At 33.9% G+C, this 20,632-nt stretch overlaps 1 protein-coding gene across 5 annotated transcripts in view; it reads left to right on the top strand.

Moving 5' to 3' along the window:
• The window catches only part of RANBP17 (RAN binding protein 17), a 324,861-nt gene that overhangs the window by 21,782 nt on the left and 282,447 nt on the right, over nucleotides 1-20,632 (top strand). For 2 of the 5 annotated variants that reach the window (XM_027605977.1, XM_027605975.1), the window contains 8 exons: nucleotides 1,915-1,980; nucleotides 5,506-5,610; nucleotides 7,065-7,230; nucleotides 10,180-10,253; nucleotides 12,701-12,820; nucleotides 14,931-15,077; nucleotides 15,680-15,852; nucleotides 17,888-18,081. In XM_027605977.1, coding sequence (XP_027461778.1) covers nucleotides 1,915-1,980; nucleotides 5,506-5,610; nucleotides 7,065-7,230; nucleotides 10,180-10,253; nucleotides 12,701-12,820; nucleotides 14,931-15,077; nucleotides 15,680-15,852; nucleotides 17,888-18,081 — 1,045 coding nt within the window. Of the gene's footprint in view, nucleotides 1-1,914; nucleotides 1,981-5,505; nucleotides 5,611-5,933; nucleotides 5,977-7,064; nucleotides 7,231-10,179; nucleotides 10,254-12,700; nucleotides 12,821-14,930; nucleotides 15,078-15,679; nucleotides 15,853-17,887; nucleotides 18,082-20,632 lie in introns of those variants that run through there. The other 3 variants (XM_027605979.2, XM_027605976.1, XM_027605978.1) reach the window with 3 other exon arrangements.

The following is a 20,632-nucleotide window of genomic DNA, read 5'->3' as shown; positions in this document are numbered from 1 at the left end:
GAAGAGACTTCAGACTTATTTTAAAAATAAAATTAAGGTTGAAAATGGAATGAAATGAAGTCATTCTTGTTGGTTAACATTTCTTAAGCTCTCTTTCCAGGGACTGGTAAGTTGAACTTAAGTTGAGCTTTAGTGAAACCAGAAGAAACAAAATGTATTGTCTTCAAAGTGTATCAAAGTATCACAAAAATAAGCACTTGTTTTCTGGGTATGACTTAACCTAACTTTGAATCATGAGAAAGGCAACTGACTTTAATGTTTAAGTACTCAAATATAGTCCTACATGGTTCTTTTGGGTATTAGCAGCTTCTGTGAATTTTGTACTAAAAATTATTTTAAATTTGCTAAATCTTTAATGGCCTGAAGTTTTGTACATCTTCTTTTCTCTGTTATTGCAGTCTTACTGCTGCCACACTACAAACACTGAGGGGCTTCCTTTCTACATACATACCCAGGAGAGCCTCCTGTCCTCCATGGCAGTGCTATCCAATTTACTGATTCACAACAAGATAAGGAGCAGAATGTAAATCAATGTGGTGCTTCCTTCACCGAGGAAGACTTGCTATGAAAAAAATGCCAGCTGAACTAAGTGTACTTAGTAGGGACTTAGCTGGCTTATAGTCTTGTGCAAACTCTTTTATCTCCTCCGTCATGAGCCCGTACCAGTCCACTCTGAGATTAGCATTGAGTTTGCAGATGACCAGCAGGTGGTCAGGGAGCAGCACTTTGAGGAGCATTGATCTGGTGTACTCAGAGGATGGATGCTTCAGTAACAGGAAATCTGTAGCTCAGTTCAAACAGTTGAGATTGTTGAGAATGGCCATAAAGAATTAAAATGCAAAAATTATGGGATGTGTCCTTTGTTTATTTTTTTATCCTAAGATAATAAATAGAAGAAATGACCAACTATAAAATTAAGACATGAACAATTTGTAATCTCTATTAGTGTTTTTTTATGATTACACTATAATTGAATGTTACTTTATTTTTTTAAAAGATTTATTTATGTGAGAGAGAGTGTGAGCATGTGGGTGGGGGAGAGGGAGGGGCAGAGGGAGAGAGAGAATCTCAGGGAGACTGTGCTGAGCACTGAGCCTGACGTGGGGCTCTATCTTATGACCCTGAGATCATGACCTGAGCTGAAATCAAGAGTTGGACACTCAACTGACTGAGCTACCCAGGCACCCCTGGATATTACATTTTTAATTTTTATACTTCTAGTGTGATTTTGCAGTAGGGTGATTTGTTAGTAATGGTGAATGTAAAATCTGAATTTTGAGTTGAAGGAAGTTTTTGAGATTAAATTAAAACATTATAGAGGCTATGAAACTGTATACCATATTGATAGTCATGTATTTATTTACCCTGGTGCATTGGGCACTTTAGATGCCTTTATTTTAGATACCATAATAAATGTATACACATGCACTATTAAATAATATTAAAAGGGCCTAAGTGATCTTATGTGATATTAGATTGAGGGATTTAGATTCGTTCCTAAGCAATTTATTCATTATTGAGTTCAGCTATCTCAGTAGCCTTCAAGCAAATTTATAGAACTAAAAAGCATTTTTTGTTCAGTCTTATGCATAGTCTCATGAGAAGTATTCAACTCTTGTATTTTACGGTTTAGTTTATTATAAGTCCTAGGTGCTGTAAACATTTTGTATAGTATTGTGCAGTTCTAAGTTAGGTATGCTTTTTTCCCACGCCACTCTGTGTGTACCTAAATTTATCCTTCAAAAAATGAACTTGACATTACTTTTGTAGACCTCATAATGATTTTTCCACATATTTTAGTAGATACATTACTAAGAATATGTGATGTTTCAGTATTTATTTAATTATTTGTTTATACCTCAAGAACCAATTATATGTCTCTACTTAGGGTACACTTGGTTGTTTTCTCCATAGGGTACTGTGGAGCACTGCATAATAGGAGTAATAATCCTTTCCGAGTTGACTCAGGAAATGAACCTGGTAAGCCTTCCATCTAATAGTGACGGGAGTTTGCTAAGAAATGCTGAATTCTTTCATATAAAATGTTTGTGTGGCATAAAACTGAATAGTCAAGTCTTTTGTGTATTTTATTGGTGGGATAATTGGGTATTGGAACACTTATTGTTATTGAAAGTAACAGCAATAGTGTAAAGTACTGCAAGGAAGAGGGAATTAGACACGGTCCTTGCTCCATGAAAATTGGTGAATTGTCCTTTTATCCTCTATATATAGTAATACGCTAACCATAAGAAATAAATTATAGGAAGAGAAACCTGTATTTGCTTACAAATAATAAAAGACAAGCAGTTTGGTGAATGGATTCTCAACAATGAGTACACAGCAGGACTCCTCAAAGAACAGGCCCCTTGGCACTTGGCCACTTGCTAGCATGGATTTTCGCTCTGTACAAGGAGAGTTTCCAGAAGCTATGCTTCCCCCAAACAGTGCCTTTATGAGCTCAGCAGCTGAGCACATTGTCACCTGTTTCTGTCACTTTTGTACTTATCAGGGTTCTAAACAGAACAAAAGCAGAAGTTGGGTTCTGTGTGGGACAATGTTTAAAGTAAAGGGGCATAAAGGCAATGTTTATATTTTAAAACTGTTGTCATGTTGAGTAGCCTGCATTTGTGTGTATGTGTGTGTGTGTATAAATATGAAGAGCTTGCATATCCTGGACTACTTGCCAACTCCCTTTGGAGTGTCAGTATAGTTCCTGTGCATAAAAAAATCACCCAAAATAAGTGTTTCCAACTTGTGTTCAGTCAGGAACTAGAGAATGTTTCTAGTTTTATTGGATGGTTTTCTTAAATTTAAAGTGATCCCTTAATTTATCACAGACCTCACTCCCTGACTCCTCTACTCGCCTTATGGTTGTCTACCAGTATCCATTTGTCCCAGAAAGGAACCAGTTTAGAATTGTGCGTCTCATTTATTTGACACGTTTTATTAGTCTCCATCGATCTGGAAAAATTCCTCAATCTTTCCCTCATTTTTCATGACCTTAACATTTGTGAAAATTACAGGCCAGTTTTGTGAAATGTCCCTCAATTTGGGATTGTCTGATGTTTCTTTATTATTAGATTCAGATTATGCATATTGGTTAGGAATATCACAGAAATGATACTGTGGTTTTCTCATTGTCTCCCGTCAGGAAGCACATGATTTGATTTGTTACATTACTGATGATGTTTACTTTGGTTACTTGATGAAGATGGTCTCCACCAGGCTTCTCTAATTGTAGATTTATTTTTTCTCGTTTGTAAATAATAACTATTTAAGACTGAAAATACCCATTCCTCATCAGACTTTCAATTTATTTATTATTTATTTATTATATCAGTATGGATTGCTGACTTCTTTTTTTATTTAATAGATTATAATTTGTTACTAATGTTATATTTTGATGCTCACATTTTGCCAGATTTGGCCAGTAGGAACCCTTTCAGGCTAGCTTCCATGTCCATTTGACACTCACTGGTCTTTGAGTATTTTCTTACTTTTTGGCACAAGATGTTCTAGGCTTATCTTGTATATAACCAAGTGCTTTTGAAAAAAGCTTCAAGGTCTGGTGTGATTTTGGTTTGTATGGTAAAAAGTATATGGCTTTTGTGGACACATTTTACTTAGTCTAATTTTATGGCATTTATTGTTGGAACAAGCATTTGGTAAGTACTTCTGAGCCAGGCAGCAGGGAGATCTACAATGCATAGTGAAAATCGAATACTATCATTGTTAAATGTGAGCCAGGTAAATTCATGTAATGTCAATAACAAGATGTATTTTTTAAGAAAAACATCTGAACTTGAGGTTTCCTAAAAGAGGATTATATATTATCTTGTTTTTTTTCAAAGCCAAGTCTATTGTTTCTACTGTTCCTGGAGGATATTCAATGTAAAATCATCAAGAAGTAAAATATCCTTTATCTACATTATAGAGGCATAGATGTACAGTAGACAATAGATGCACGGTTCCTCTTCTCAAAAAACTGGGTATCAATGAGTAAAACAAGTAAAATAAGCAGATAGGCCTTGAAGATAACTGAAATAAGACTTGGATTTGTATTTTAGCTCCATTGCTTACTACTTTGGACAAACTTTTGAACGTCTTTAAATTTACAGACTTACTGTCTGTAAAGTGAGAATGACACCTTCCAGGATCTTATTAAGATTAGATAAGCTACTAGCTCAGGGCCTAGTATGTACAAGTGCTCCGTAAGAGGTTCTTCTGTTCGTGTTATAGATGGGGTAGTAATGAGAGGTTGGTCTAAGATCGTATGCCTATAAACTTTAATTTTTATATGTAAGAAGAGGATAATGTATTCCTCACAGGTTATTTTAAGAAGTAAGTGAAATAATATGTGATAAGTACTTCATAAATCACAATTGCAATCCTGTATGCTATTACTAATTTGTATTAAGGAAAAGTTTTTATGTATTGAGGGAGATACTGTAAGAGAGAGAGTTTGATTTAAAAGAAGGGAAGAATGCTGGAAATGCTGATTTGAATCTTACATATTGGTTACAGATTCCAGTAACTACTTTCTGTAATCACTTCTGTTATGTTTCATGTTTCTATAAGTAAATGCGACATTTAAGTATAGTCTAAATTGTATGATGGAGCTTACGAAATATCAGATAATCAATTTTGAACTCACTGCTTTTTTTTAAATATATAAGCATTAACAAAAGAGCAAAAGGAATGCGGTAGCGACTGTAGCCCATGGTGTTAATAGTCATTTGGGTATTAGACCTCAGCTTTGTTTGCTGTTTGCTGTTGATAAATGGAACTGTTAATGGCATTAATAGTATAGTTTTGACCATATCACATTTTAGATTAGAGGCTCAAGAACTACTCTTCATAAATTTATTCTTAACAGTTATCAATCAATAACTAATAAATATTCAGAGGGAATGTACTATTGCTTATACAATAAGATTTCTGGTTGTTTATTATGTCTGCCTTGGTTTCTTTTTAAAACACCAAGGATCTGTGAACCAATGAAGTTGCTGGTATATATAGAAATACTACTTTTGTATGAAGAATTTTTCTGTAATTGATTATTAACTGATTCACAGAGAGTTAGAATTTGAAGATTATCTTAGGGATTCTTGTTTTACAGGAGGAAGAACAGGGAAATTGTTAATTGCCTAATGTGAAATGGTACATGGTACAGGAGTTTGATTGTCTTAGGATCCATCTATGATTTTATAATCTGTGTTCCTATTGCCTCTGAAAGTATGATCAGTTCTGGTTTTTAATTTTGGGATTGGTATAATTAGAAAGAGCAGTAAATTGAACCAATCCAGAAACTTGGGTTCTGCCAATGGGTCTGACATTAACTCTTTGAGTAACATTAAGCAAGGCACTTACCCAGTAGATTTTTAAAAGCTTGCCTAACTCTGTACTTGATGCTTCTTTAATCGTTATTTCCATTCCTTTTCTTAGTAAATTTTTGCTTTGCTATTTGCTAAGTCTGGTTAAATAAATTCATCTTGATCTTTTTAGGTTGATTATTCTAGACCTTCAGCAAAACACAGGAAAATAGCTACCTCATTTCGTGACAGTTCTCTCAAAGACATTTTAGTGCTAGCATGCTCTCTTCTAAAAGAGGTAAGTTATTTAATAATTCAGTATCCTACTTAGAGTATTTAGGAAATTTAAGTTTCAAAATAATTTCAAATAAATCCCCCTTCTCCAACCCCCATTCTGCCTTTTAAAGAGTTATTGTGAACAATCTTAATTTAAGTACAGTAGATTTCCACAAGTCTGTAAGAGGTTCCAAAAAATTCACTTTTATTTACCAGAAATACAATAAAACAAAATCCAAAGGGAATTCAGTAACTCATCTTTAAGTAGTAGTTTCATTGCCTTCCTGCTACTACTATAGATTATTTATTACAGAAGCTAATTGAGACTTAGTTTCTTTATTTTAGTTGCCTGTATTTTAATGGGATGCAGATGAACAATGAAATGACAGTAAGTTTTCCTAATTCATCAATTATCGATATTTATTCATAGGTGAGCCAAGACAGTTAACTTTAATAATTTCTTTGGGAAATATTATTTTCTCATTTGCTACTTGGTGCCCTATTGAACATTAGGGATAATACAATTAATAATTATATTGTGTTTGCCTGTAATATAGGGATTCCATCATGCTGTTCAAGCTTTTTAATTGGTGTAGTATAGCATTTCCTAAAGTATGTTCCACTAAGTACCGGTTTCTAATTGTTTCAGTTCTCTGGTATAGTTAATAACAGGGCAACTGCCGCAGTAGGCCAAGTTAAGGCCAATAAAGACCCTCTATTATTTTTTAAATTTTCCTTTTGTATGGAAAATTTTAACATATGCAAAAAGAAAGTGGAAGAGTATAATGAAGTCCCTTGGACCCATCAACCAGATAAGCAATAACAACTCGTGACCAGTCTCTTTTCATCTCTGTACTTTTCAAACAACTTTCTTTTTGTGTTATTCTTGAAGCAGAATCCCAAACTTCATATCACTTCCTCCCAGATATTTCACAAGGTGTCTTTAGGAGATAGTAATCTCTTCTGATTGTGTCAGAATGGACATTTTGTGGTGGGCGGAGGCAGTGTGTGGTCAGGATTGTTCTCTAGAAGTTTCTGAGTGTCCTCCTTCATTCAGACAGCTCTGACAACCTTTGTTAACTGAATGTGGATCATTTACACGTAAAGTTCCCCCACTTGAAGAGTATTATATTTTCAGCTTGTTCTAAGCAGCCTTTGAGCTAATAAATCCAATAGATTTATACATTTGTGCTGAGTAAAGTATTTGTCCTAAAGTTACTTTTTTTAACTTTAGAAGATGACCTATAGTTTGCAGTTGTCAAAGGTCTTATTCTCATTTTAGAAAATAAAATTTGAAAATAGGCTATTGTAGATTTTTGTTGATAGTGATTTTACAACTTTTTCTAATATATACAACAACATAACTTGGCAAACTTCCTAATTCTAATTTAACATTGAAGAATAATTTAAATTAGTGAAGTGAAAATTTGCTTATTGACATATTTCATGTTTTACTTGACTTTCAACTTTTTTCAGGTGTTGGCCAAACCTTTAAATCTTCAGGATGAAGGTCAACAAAATCTAGTAATGCAGGTCTTGAAACTGGTCCTCAACTGCCTTAACTTTGACTTCATTGGCAGTTCAGCAGACGAATCTGCAGATGATCTTTGCACAGTGCAGATTCCAACAACCTGGAGAACAAGTAAGAAGAAAGTTTAGTGTGAGGGATGGTCAGAGTAAAAGGCACAAAATTAATACGGTTGCCATACGTGCAGTTACCTCTAGTTTTTGCTAGGTAATCAAGAAATTAAAAAAGATTTGTAACACGAGGTAGCTGCTGATACCTAGTATTGAAATCTACTTTCCTTCATATCATGGGAGCTTCCATATTTTGATACTGGAAAATAGGAAAGATAGCTCTAGAGTTAGGGGGAAAACAGGTTTGGGAGGGAAAATGAAGAGTTCTGTTTTGAAAGTTTCAGATAAATAGAGTGGGAGAGGATATAACACTGACAGAGAAGACATACTTCTCAAAGTTAGAAAGAGAATGAATTAGAGTAACTGACTTAGCAGAGCAGAATTGCAACTTACTTTCTTACAGAGAAGGATACCAAGAAAAAAAGCAGTCTGATTTGCTCTCACACATTTCAGAAGGATGATGGCACTGGGGTATTCCTGCAGTCAGGTGAGGTGAGGAATAGGGCTGAAAGGGCCTGGTGAAAAAGTCTGTATTCTGTCCAAATCCCCAGGATCTTCTCTGCCACCTGTGCAACTACCACCTGTGCCTTTTCTCTTCTCTTCCCTGTGTGCCCTTCCCTCTTACTTCCCAATACCAGACCTTTTTGTCCTCGAGAAATTAAGCTGGGTATTTAGGGGTATCAGATATAGTAGGGAAATACCACAGAGTTTGTGAAAACTTCTAATATAGAAATCAGAGATTAAAACAAACAATTAAAAGGGATTTAGTATTCTTAGTATCATGATGAATACATGAGCCAACACATGTAATAAAAATTACACAGACTACACAGACACACACAAAGACACACACCCATACATACACCTGAGTGCATGTAAAAATGGGAAATATGAATAAGATTGATGGATTGTATCAGTGTGATTTCCTGATTGTGATATTGTACTGTAGTTTTGCAAGAATTTACCATTGGAGGAAATTAAGTAATGGGTGCATGGGGTCTCTGTATTATTTCTTGCAACTGCATATGCATGTATAATTATCTCAGAAAGCTTTTTTTTTTCTTTTAAAAGAGAGTTTAGTGGAAACAAAGTGAAAAGTAGAAGTAATCTTCAAAAAAGTATAGTTAATATCGCCAGGGAGATAAGAAAAGGTAACACATCCCTGAAACAAGAATAGGATATTGTTTTGTTTTGTTTTTTAAGATTCATTTATTTATTTGAGAGAGAGAGAATGAGCTCATGGTGGGGAGGGGTAAAGGGAGAAGGAGAAGAGAAAATCTCAAGCAGACGCCCCACCAAGTGTGGAGCCCTACATGGGGCTCGATCTCATGACACTGAGATCATGATCTGAGCCAAAATCATGTCAGATGCTTAATCAGCTGGGCCACACAGATGTCCCAGAATAAGATATTGTTTTAAAATAAAAGTTCAGAGAGTGTTCCAAATATACAAGACAGTTGCCAAATGAAACATTTAATAAAAGAGTTGGAAGGTAAAGTTAAGGAAATGTCCCAGAAGTAGAATAAAAAATCAAGAAGAGATTTGATAGGAGAAAAAAAATACAAGAAGATTAAAGCATGAAATTAGGAGAGCTGGCATCTGACTACCAGGAGTTTGAGAAAGAGGATAGAAAAAGAAGAAAATTTGCAAACAAATAACACTTTCTCAGCCCTGAGACATAAAATTTCAGATTGAAAGATCCCATCAAGTGCACATAGTAATGAATGAAAAAAATAAATACTAAGCTTCATAATCATAATCGCTTCAGAGTAATAATGATAAGAGGAAGATCCTAAAATCTACCAGAAAGGAGAAGTAAGTCACCTACAGAGGATTGGGGTCAAGAATGGTATTAGACTATTTAGCATCAGCACTGGAAGCTAGAAGACAATGGAGTAGTATCCCCAAACTTCTGAAGGGAAATAATTTTCAAACTAGACTGAAATTATCAAGCATAAAGTAGAATTAAGACATTTTCAGACATGCTCATCCTCCTGGAATTTATCCCTTTATGTGCTTGCTCTCAGAAAGTTACTTGTTACAAAAACCATGGAAGATAAGGGGTTTGTGAAAAGGGAGGTTCAACACAAAATGGCAATGAACAGACACATAAAAAGAAGATCATTATATAACAAATTTAGGAACAATCAGTCCCAAGTTGAAGGCTTTAGGAGGTGGGAGGGAGAAATGGAAATTATAGGTTATTTGATGCTATTGATAATGTGGAAAATGGTGTGAAGAACATTTTACAAATCTGTCAGAGCATTTGGAAAGAATTAGTGACAGATAGACAACTAAACACAGAAAAGATGCTATGATTAGATTCAGAGAGTGTTAGAAATGTAGTATGATCATATTGTCCTTGGCTCAGCTGTTAACATTACTTAATAGCCATAATAAATGTAAACCCTTAGAATTGATTTAATCTTAAATTGTTAAAATAGTGGATGGATTTTGAGAGAGGACAGATTGTGGTACGTACTATAGCCTCGTGGTATATCAGAAATTCATTTGATGTTTAGGGTAAAACAAAGAAACAGTCATATAGCATGTTATTTGGAAATATGTATGTAAGTGTAGATAAGAGTTGAAAGGTACTTGGAATGGGGTAGGGTACAGCTGTTTTTTATTATACATTTTTTAATAGTGTTTACTTTTTGATACTGTTTGAATTTTTAAATGCTTATAGTACTTTAATACAAGTGAAAATGGTAAGAAGATTCAGTAAGAACTGTAGAAATAAGGAACATTTTAGCTAATTAGTTTCTATCTGTATTATTTCATCTTTCAAAGGAGGGTAGCTAGGAATTAAAAAGGAATTAAGCCTAACTGATAAGAATGGCCACATGCAGAGGTCTTGGAGTTCTTGTTTGTGTGATAATGAATGTCTTACTGATTACATTAAGATCACTGATTGGAAGTAATGGTATTAGAAAAAAATTTTTTTTTCCAGTTTTCCTGGAACCAGAAACATTGGATCTTTTCTTCAGTTTATATCATTCACTTCCACCACTACTATCTCAGTTAGTAAGTAAAAATCATTCATTATTTCATTAAAAAGTACCTGCAATCTTTATCTAGGGGTGGTATGTATTTACTGTAAAAAGTCCAATTTATAATCTTGATTGGGTTTACCTCTCACAAGCAAGTCTTTCTTACATCTCCTGGGATTTATGTTACTTAAGGTATTTGTCACATTCTATTTATTTGTCAGGGTTCCATTTCATGGGTGAACCCAGAACCTCTAGCTGTTGATTTAGCTCTTGCCCAGAGCCAGGAAAACCTGTTAACCTCTAAGTGTACCTTCCTTTCCACCCAGTCCCCATCCCTTCTTCTGGGTCTCAGCCCAGTAGTTGTCCACACCATCTGTTACCTTCCCTTTTCCTACCCTGTTTCTAACTCTTCCTCAACCCTCCATGCCCTAGGCTTGCCCGGCAGCTCCCATCAGTATCTCTCAGTGAGAAACAAAGAGGATCTGCTCATTTGATTTTGTGTTCATCACTCCAGTTGTTCATTTATTTTTTGAATTAAATTCTTTTGTGTGCTTTAAAAATTTTTAAACTCTTTGGTTACATAGTAACTTTGAGAATGTGAACCCCATCTTTGTGGAACCTAAAACAGAGACCAGGCGAGATTGGAAAAAAAAAAAAAGAAAAAGTTGTCAGTTTAATATCTAAGCTTCTAAAAGTAAAGTTGGAGAATTCTGATACTGCCATTTCCTGAAAAAAGATGTTCTAGATTTAAAGTACATTAGAGTGGTGTGTTTGTTTAGATATGTTATTGCCTAGAAGGGAGGAATAGATTTACAAAAATACTCTCTCCCCTTCTTTTTGTTTAAAAACATGTCTGCTCTCCAATCTAGGGTTTTAAGGTGGTGGTTTTATTTTTTTTTTAATTTTTTTAAAGATTTTTATTTATTTATTTGTCAGAGACAGAGATAATGAGAGCAGGAACACAAGCAGGGGGAGTGGGAAGGGGGGAAGCAGACTCCTTGCCGAGCAGGGAGCCCGATGGACGCGATCCCAGGACCCTGGGATCATGACCTGAGCCGAAGGCAGCCGCTTAACTGACTGAGCCACCCAGGCGTCCCGAGGTGGTGGTTTTAAACTGGGTTTCACAGAATACTCACTTCCAGGTGGTGCCAGAGTTTTAGCCTTCTGTCTTTTAACCAGAATAGTTTTATTTTTAGTTATTTAAAAACCATGGTTTCATGTACAATTATGTTTTGCAATAAAACAAGCTACTGGCGCTTAAAAAATTAAGTGGAAAATAACTGCTTTGAGAGAAAGTAACTAACACTTATTGGGCCTGCCCTATCATATGGTGCTTCTTTCCTTTCATCCTCAAAGTGGCCCTGCAAGGTAAGTAGTATTATCCTCTCTGTGTTGATCAGGGAACAGAGCCAGACTGGCTAAAATGAATTTCATTAGGGCAGCAAACTAAATAATGAAGCTGAGATTCAAACCCAGATGTTTTTGGCCCCCAAACCCTGGATATTTTTAATACAGTAGTAGTTCCCAAACCTTCAACACATCAGAATTGCCTAAGGAATTGTTTGTTCGTTTGTTTTTTTTTCCCCCAACAGTAAGGACTGTGGCAAACTGGAGAACATCTAAAAGGCCATCCTCTGATTCTTGTCACTGTTCTCACCTCTGCTAAGAAAGCCAGACATTATGTAATATCTCTTAATTAAAATACTTAAATATTAATAGCCAGTTCTAATTTTTTTTACAAAGCAGGCAAACAAACATATGTGGACCAAAACAAAACCTATGCGGGCCCGTTTGGCCTGAAAAGCTGCCAATTGTGGGCCTCTCACTTAATGATCAGACAGACTTCAATGGTTTTCAGTAGTAGAATTAAGAACCCAAGTAGTGAAATTGTCTGGTAAAGTATTAACTTTTAGAAGATAACTAGACCATTTTTGTAGAATATCTAATGTTTCTAGCAGCATTCTCCAAATTGCTCCTTAACTTATTAATGGATGGTATGGATAAGATGTACTGTCACCACATAAATTTGGGATATGTTGGATTAAGTAAAGTTATACCAAGTTACACTAAAGTTTTCCCACTTGCAGGATATCACCGTACACGATGTACAGTATTTCTCAAACATTCTACCACAAAACCATCTTTTATTTTTTGTAGAACACGTTGGTTCATGAACAGAGCTGGGCAACAGAAGCAATTGGGAGCCTTTTGAGTGTATGCATGTCTAGGTTGCTTTGGCATATTAAATATATGAAAATATATTAGAAGAGAATATACATGAATATACATTTTAGTGGTGGGGTTAAAGAGGGATGGGTGGTGTTGGTGATTGATGATGTGTAGCTTTCATTATTTCTGGATTCTATAATACTTTTCTATCATTAAAATTAAAAAATGTATTTTTATGTGAAGACAGTGTTCCTTACATGTGGCCATAGTTACTTTTAAAATTGAAATGAATTTTGTTGTTCCTATTTTTAGGCACTTTCATGTTTAGTTCAGTTTGCTTCTACAAGAAGGTCCTTATTTAGCAGTCCTGAACGTGCCAAGTACCTTGGTAATTTAATTAAGGGAGTAAAAAGGATACTTGAAAACCCTCAGGTATTTATGAAGTAATTTAATTAATACTTAGTATGTAGAAATACAGTTTTTCTGCTGAAAGGTGTAATAAACTTGTGACTTGATTATGATTCTGGAAGGAAATATGAAGTATATCCATCTTCCTTAGATCTCATTTGTAGTAGAAATGGACAGTTTTTAAAAATAGATGCCTTCCTGACAGACTTCTATGTTCTTCCTTTTTTATTTTCTTCCATCTTTTAGGTGAATAAGAACAGAAGGTAATATATCTTATGATGCTTCTGATTTATGCCATTGTGTCCTGCATTTCTTTGCTTGTACTTCTTAAATTACTAATTACTTCAGAGTCATAGCTACCTTCTGAACCAGAAGACGTAATATAAATCTGAATGTTAATATTGGATTAAGCGGCTTTGATTTATGAGATAATGTCTTTTTGCCCTCTTGTGGACAAATAAGAGTTTGTAGATTTAAAAATCTGTACATTAACTTGCAGAGCTTCAATAGCAATATTCATTTCAGAGAATTGCAAAGCCATTATTAGTGATTTTGGCTGCCTAGATAAAATTTTTTGTTTTACTTTTTATTTTGTTTTTGGTTTAAAATAATATGTAATGAAAGTACAGATTTTAAGAGGTTAAATGGTGTAAGGAGGTTTATCTGTTTCTTAGTTATTACTAACTTTTGAGGGACATATATTATCTGTACATAAAGAAAATGTGCTTGCTCAATAAGGAGCAATTGATTTTGTAGGTCATTCTCGGGAGTATTTTAGTATTTTGTGTGTTATGCTTTGATTTTATCTTTTCAATGTTAGCACAATCATGAAATATACATGTTTTGTTGATAAATGGGATTTTACTAATATACTTTAAAATATTTAGTTGTTAAAGTCACTGTCATCAATCAGTATGTGGAAAATAATATGCTGATGTCAATTGTCTTAATTGGTTTTCCAACATCCTCACGTTCATGTTTCATGTCTGTAAAAGTTAGTTTGAATATTCTATTATTTTAAAATTATATTAAAAGACCTATGAGTATGAAGTATCTTTTTGTGATTTGTCCTTAATAATTAGACACTATTTTATATTTTCATGGTGTTCACATGGATGAAATTTCTTAGAAACTCTTTCAGTATTAAACAGATACTTTTGAATTCTCTTTCATGCCATCTCCAATGCACAGTGTTCAAACTTTTGTAAAGAAAGCACTTGTGCCCCGTCTTCAGGGAGCTCTCATAGACAATGAGGGGCCTCTTTCTTGGTCTTTCTTTTTTTTTTTTTTTTTTTAAAGATTTTATTTATTTGACAGAGAGAGACACAGCGAGAGAGGGAACATAAGCTCAGAGAGGGAGAGAGGGAGAAGCAGGCCTCCTGCCGAGCAAGGAGCCCGATATGGGGCTCGAACCCAGGACCCTGGGATCATGACCTGAACCGAAGGCAGACGCTTAACGACTGAGCCACCCAGGCGCCCCTCTTGGTCTTTCTTTTTAACCTTTCCTTCCTCAAGTTTACCTCTGTGTCTTGTGGTGCTTCTGTTAAACTTTCTGTCCTACATTGCATTAACTTTTTGAATGACTCTACTTAGGGACCAGGAGTTTCTTGAGGGCACAGAGTCTATAGGTACTCAATAAATATTTGTTGAATTAAAAGAAATTTCTATTTGTGTGCACAAATACCATCTTAACTTCAGTTCAGTTGGTACCACTCTTTTCCAGGGCTTCAAGAACCCATTCTGAATTTTCATCTTAAATATTTCTCAAGTCTTCTGTTGACTTCTGTTTAAGCTGCAGTGCATGCACACATGCGTGCACACACCCACGCATGCACGCACACATGCACATTTTTTGTGTAATACAGTGGGTTCCCAAACATAACTTAGTCATCACAGTGCAAAGCTTCTTCCGCATCCTCTACTTTGAATTTGTTACTACGAATCATTGATGACAAGATTAAATCCAGCAGCAATCATTTGTTTTCTTTCATTAATAATCTACCCAGTTGACACAGAGTACCAGTGAAAACTGTGGAAAACTTAATAGAATACTCTTGGAATTTTATTGATAGGTCATTAGCTTGGTTTGTTTTTAAGTATTTTTAAAAGCCTTCCTTTTTGTCTTATAATTTAGGGTTTGTCTGATCCAGGTAATTATCATGAATTTTGCCGATTTTTGGCTCGTTTAAAGACAAATTATCAGCTGGGAGAATTAGTTATGGTGAAGGAATATCCTGAAGTTATCAGATTGATTGCTAACTTTACCATTACTAGCCTACAGGTAAATAAAAGTATATAATTGATGTTAAAGAGTAGATAATTTTAAAACAATTTCTTGATAAGATTTGGTGGGGATTTTTAATATTTGTTACTGTACTTTGCTAGAAATACTTATTCCAGGGTTTTAGGTAAAATTTCATTGGAACATATTTTATAATAAAAATTTAGACACTATCTGAATATCTAATAATTGAAGAATGAATTGAGAAGCTATAATAAAATCTTTGTGAAGAAATGAAAAAGACATTTTTTACAGATTTTTTTTGAAAAATTCTTTTTATAAGTTTGGGGGGAGTTTTTAAAACCACATTTTCTACATGATATTAACTCTGAAAAATATTCATGGAAAGAAGATTAGAAGGAAGTACACTAACATTTTTAACATTAGAATAATGAGAGATTGTTGGTTTCTTCTTTATGCCTTTTTGCATTTACAGAATTTGCTATGTTAAATGTTCATTGGCTATATAATTAGAATAAAATTAATTTTAAAGCCTGTGTTTAGTAATTTGTCAAAAAAATCTTTTTAGTGATTTTGTTTTTGTAATTCTTACTCTAGGAAGATATGTCATTTTAAATAACGTTTGCTTTATTTCTTTGTAGCATTGGGAATTTGCTCCCAACAGTGTTCATTATTTATTAACTCTGTGGCAAAGGATGGTAGCATCAGTGCCTTTTGTGAAATCAACTGAACCCCACTTATTAGACACTTACGCACCAGAAATCACGAAGGCCTTTATCACGTCTCGGTTGGAATCTGTTGCCATAGTTGTGAGGTATTGAAAACTAAATGTTTCTGTTGTGTTTTTATCTTTTGCATCTTGGAATTTCAGACATTTGAGTTATAATTTACCTAGTGTAAAATCACCCTTTTTAGTGAACAGGTCTGTGAGTTCTGATAAGGGCATACAGTTGTAGAACTACCCTTATAGTTAGGATAGAGAATAGTTCAATCAACCCAGAAAATTCTTTTGTGTTCCTTGTAGTCAGCCCTTCCCCCCCACCTCAGCTTCTGGCGATTACTGATTTTTTTGTTTTCCTGTAGTTTTTGCCTTTTCAGAATGTTGTATAGATGAAATCATATGGTATGTAGTCCAGCTTCTTTCCCTTAGCATAATGCATTTGAGATTCCTCCATGTTGCGTCAGGAGTTCTTAAAATTTATTGCTGAATAATATTTCATTTTATGGATGTATCACAGTTTATTTATCCATTCACCTGTTGATGGACATTTGGGTTGTTTCTGTTTTTGTTGATTATGAATAAAACAGCTGTAAACATTCCTAAACAAATTTTTGTAGGAAGATAAGTTTTTATTTCTCTTGGGTAAATAGCTTGGGTGGGAGATTTCTGGGTTGAATGGTAAGTATATGTTTTACTTTAAGAGAAACTGCCAAACTATTTTTCAAAGTGGCTGTATCATTTTGCATTCCCACTAGGAATGTATGAGAGATCCAATTGCTCTTTATCCTCATCAGTACTTGATATTGTCAGTTTTTAAGAGTTTTAGTCGTTCTAATAGGTGGTACCTCATTTTGGATTTAATTTGCATTCCCTTAATGACCAGTAATGTTGCGCATCGTTTTACATGCTTGTTTACCATTTGTATTGTTTGGCAAAGTGCCTGTTAAATTTGTTGCCCCCTCTTTTTTAATTGGGTTTATTGAGATTTGAAAGGTCTGTATATTCTGATCACAAGTCTTTTTATTGTATGTGTTTTGTAAATATTATCTCTCCGTCCATAGCTTGCCTTTTCATTTCCCTGACAGTCTTTTTCAAAGAGCAGAAGTTTTAGAGTTTAATGAAGTCTGATCTATCCTTTACTGTTTCTTCTAGAAGTTTTATAGGTTTAGAATTTACATTTACTTCTCTGATCCATTTTGAGTTAATTTTTGTATATGATATGAGTTAAGGCTTGAAGTTGGTTTTTTATTTTTTGTTTTTGCTTTTTTGGTTTTTTATGGATGACCAATTACACCATTTGTTGAAAAGACTAAATTCTCTCCATTGCATTGCCTTTATACTCTTCAAAAATTAATTGACCACATACATGTGCTTTGATTAATCTATGTGTTTCTCCTTCTACCAGTACCTTGTCTTGAATACTGTAGCTTTAATAGCTTTGAAATCAGGTAGTGTGAGTCTTTTGCCTTGGTTTTCCCTTTTCACAATTGTTTTAGCCCTTTTACTTCCTTTGCTTTTCCATATAAATTTTGGATTCATCTTGTCAGTTTCTACCAAAAAATCCTGCTGGAATTTTGACTGGGATTGTTTTAAATTTGTAGATTAATTTTTGGGGGGAAGAAGTGACATCTCAGCAGGATCAAGTCTTTAGTCAGTGAGCATGTTTATCTTTTAGTTTATTTAGTTCTTTGGTGATTTCTTTCCTCACTGTTGTATGGTATTCAGCCTTCAGATTTTATGTATGTTTAATTAGATCTAATTAATTAGATTTTTCTGGTGCCTTTGGAAGGTGCAGTTTTTTAAAGGTCAATTTCCAATTGTTCATGGCTTATAACATAGTGATACAGTTGAATTTTGTATATTGACCCTGTATGCTAGGACCTTGGTAAACTCATCTGTAAGAGGTAGTAGCTTTTTTTGTGTGTGGTTTCTTTGGGACTTTTGTGTATATAATCATGTTGTCTTCAAATATAGAATTTTCATTTACATTTTATTTCTTACCTCCCAATCTGTTTGTCTTTTGTTTCTTTATCCATGATAGAATTTTTATTTAACATAAAATTTATTTGTGGTGAATAAAAGCATATCATATTCTAATGTTGTCTGCACACTTGTTCTGTATTTGCAGAGATAATTTAGATGATCCACTGGATGATACTGCTACTGTGTTTCAGCAGCTGGAGCAGTTGTGCACTGTCAGCAGATGTGAATATGAAAAGACGTGCACTCTTCTTGTACAGTTGTTTGACCAAAATGCTCAGAATTACCAAAAGCTTCTACATTCACCTTCTGGGATAACTGTGGATAAGGCAATTCAGGAAGGTCAGTACATTTTATATAACTATATATGGTATTATGTTGAATCTTAGGTAGTTTCGTTAGTCACTTTAATAATTTTGCTGCTAATTGTTTTTATGTATTCCCCCAAATCCTTGTCCTCTAATAAGCCATTAATTTCATTAACCTTCTGGGTATTTTGGTTGCTTGGTGGTCAATTTTCAGTTCTCCTTCCAGTTCTCTGGAATCAGTATCAAGAAAAGCCTATAATGGTATTTGAGTAGAGTTCATTAACTTGTAACTAATCATGTTTTTTTAACTAATCATGTTTCCTTCTTTGCTATAGTCGACTGTAAATTCAGAGCCCAATTTTATCCAGTAAAAAATTGTAGAAGACCTCATTATGGTTTTGCATTTGTGTATTAGCCTTCACCATGGCTTTGGTTTATTATTATATTTTAATTCCTCAATTTCCTCATTATTTTTCTTTAATCGTTTATTGAAGGAGGATTTATTTACTGCTGTATGTCCCTTTAAATCCTTTCAGGAACATAGGGAATAAAATTAAGTAAATACATTTTTCACATTTTAAAAAAATGAAATGAGTATGAGAATGGAAGTGGCTTTATATATTTCTGATAGGAGATACTTCAATTATAGTTCCAGAATTCTTTTTTTTTTCTTTTATGTTTCTTCCTCTGATCGTTTTGGAAAGGGAATGGTAGAGGATGAGAGTCACACTCTCAATGATTTCCTATCTAAACTCTTTTTAAAAACAATTGTTTAGTAAACCTTATCTACAAATGTTTTCTCTTCTTAAGATTTCATTGTTTATAAATTAAATTGAGGCACAGTATTTTTTGCAGCCTTTAGTCTTTTCATGATTGATTTCTTCTTTCAGTCGAGTTTTGAAAATTATTAAATATTAAATACATACAAAAGGTTGTTTACATACATTGAAACATAGTGACTAGCAATAACAGCACCATCACACAAGCTTAAAGAATAGGTCAGTATAGGTATCTGTGCTGTTCCCATTGTTCTCTGTCCAAATCTATCCTTCCTACCAGCAGAAAATACTTGTAATCTTGAATTTTGTGTTTATCAATTGGTGCCTTTTATTATTCGTAGTATTACTGCATATATATACATATACACATGTATAATATGTACACATATGTACATATATATGTATGTGTATATATACACATAAATACATATATAATTATACATATATATATGTAATGATTCCTCTACAACTTGCTTTATTTTTTTTTTCTCTCAGTATCGCACCTATGAGAGTGTGTGTGTTGATGCTGTGGCTATAGTTCCTTCATTTGCACTGCCACTGTTCTCTGTAGTTTGAATATACCAAATGTATTTATGCATTTTCTTGTCAGTAGATATTTGTGTTTTTTCTGTTTTTTTGCTAGTAAAATGAGTGCTGCCGTAAAGATTGTTATGTATACCTATTACAGAGTTTCAGTGGATGATGCCAAAACAGTTTACAGAGTGATTTACTACTTTACATCCCAGCCACCCTGATCTAGGTCTTTGCCAACAGCTCATAATGTTAGACTTAAATTTTTACTGTTGAGGTAATATATCTCATGAGTATTTTAGTTTTTATTCCCATAATTATTAATGAAGTTTAGTGTTGTCTTGTGTTTGTTGACTATTGTATCATTATCAGTGATATATATATAAATTTTGTTCATTTTCTCCTCACCATTTGGATTAGTTTTTCTCTTTACTGATTGAGATCTTTATGTATTTTTGACATTAATCCTTTTGTTATTTGATATGTAAACATTGTCCCCAAGTTTGTGATCTATCTTTGCATATCACCTTAATGTGTCTATTCTTTTAGTTACTTTTCATACCAAACTTTATTTGAATTAATTCACCTGATCTTTTTGAAGAGGTAATGTATGCAGATCGTCTAGAAAAAAGAAATTAAAATGTCTTCTGTTTCAATTCTGTGATCTGTCCTCTTGTTCTTCACTCTAAGTAGCAATTCTTACTAGTTTTGCGCATATTTTCAAAGTTTCTGTATGCATATACAAACAATTAGGAACTTAAAAATTCTTACCCCCTTTATTTACTTTGGATGTGGCATACCACCCTTAACGTTCTGTTCCTGCCTTTTTTTCTTCATTTAACCGTGTATTTTATAGCTATTTTCAAATCAGTATACAGAAAATTCTTATGTTTTTATAGATGCATAATATTTTATTTTTTGAATGTATCATACTGTATCATAATTTATTTAACCATTCCGTCCATCACTGAAAGTCATTTGAGTTGTCATCGTCAGCTATTAAAATTAATTCCATATAGATTAACGACATACATAAGTCATTTTACATGTCTGCAAGTATATATATAAGATAAATTTCCAGAGTGGAATTACTGTTGGGGAAAGGATAAACTTTTATAGATACTGCCAAATTACTCTTGGTAAGGACTGTATCAATTTACCTGTCCATCAGCTCTTTGGGAGTGTTTCCATATTGCCTTCACAGGATGATTTACTAGCCTTTTGAATTCTTAGCACTTCTGTAGGTGAAAAATTGTTTTTCAGTATAATTTAACA

Source organism: Zalophus californianus, chromosome 5 (assembly GCF_009762305.2).
Source record: "Zalophus californianus isolate mZalCal1 chromosome 5, mZalCal1.pri.v2, whole genome shotgun sequence".
In the NCBI taxonomy this organism is placed as follows: Eukaryota; Metazoa; Chordata; class Mammalia; order Carnivora; family Otariidae; genus Zalophus; species Zalophus californianus.
The sequence above is the reverse complement of the archived record's forward strand: the minus strand, read 5'-3'. Positions and strand labels throughout refer to the sequence as shown.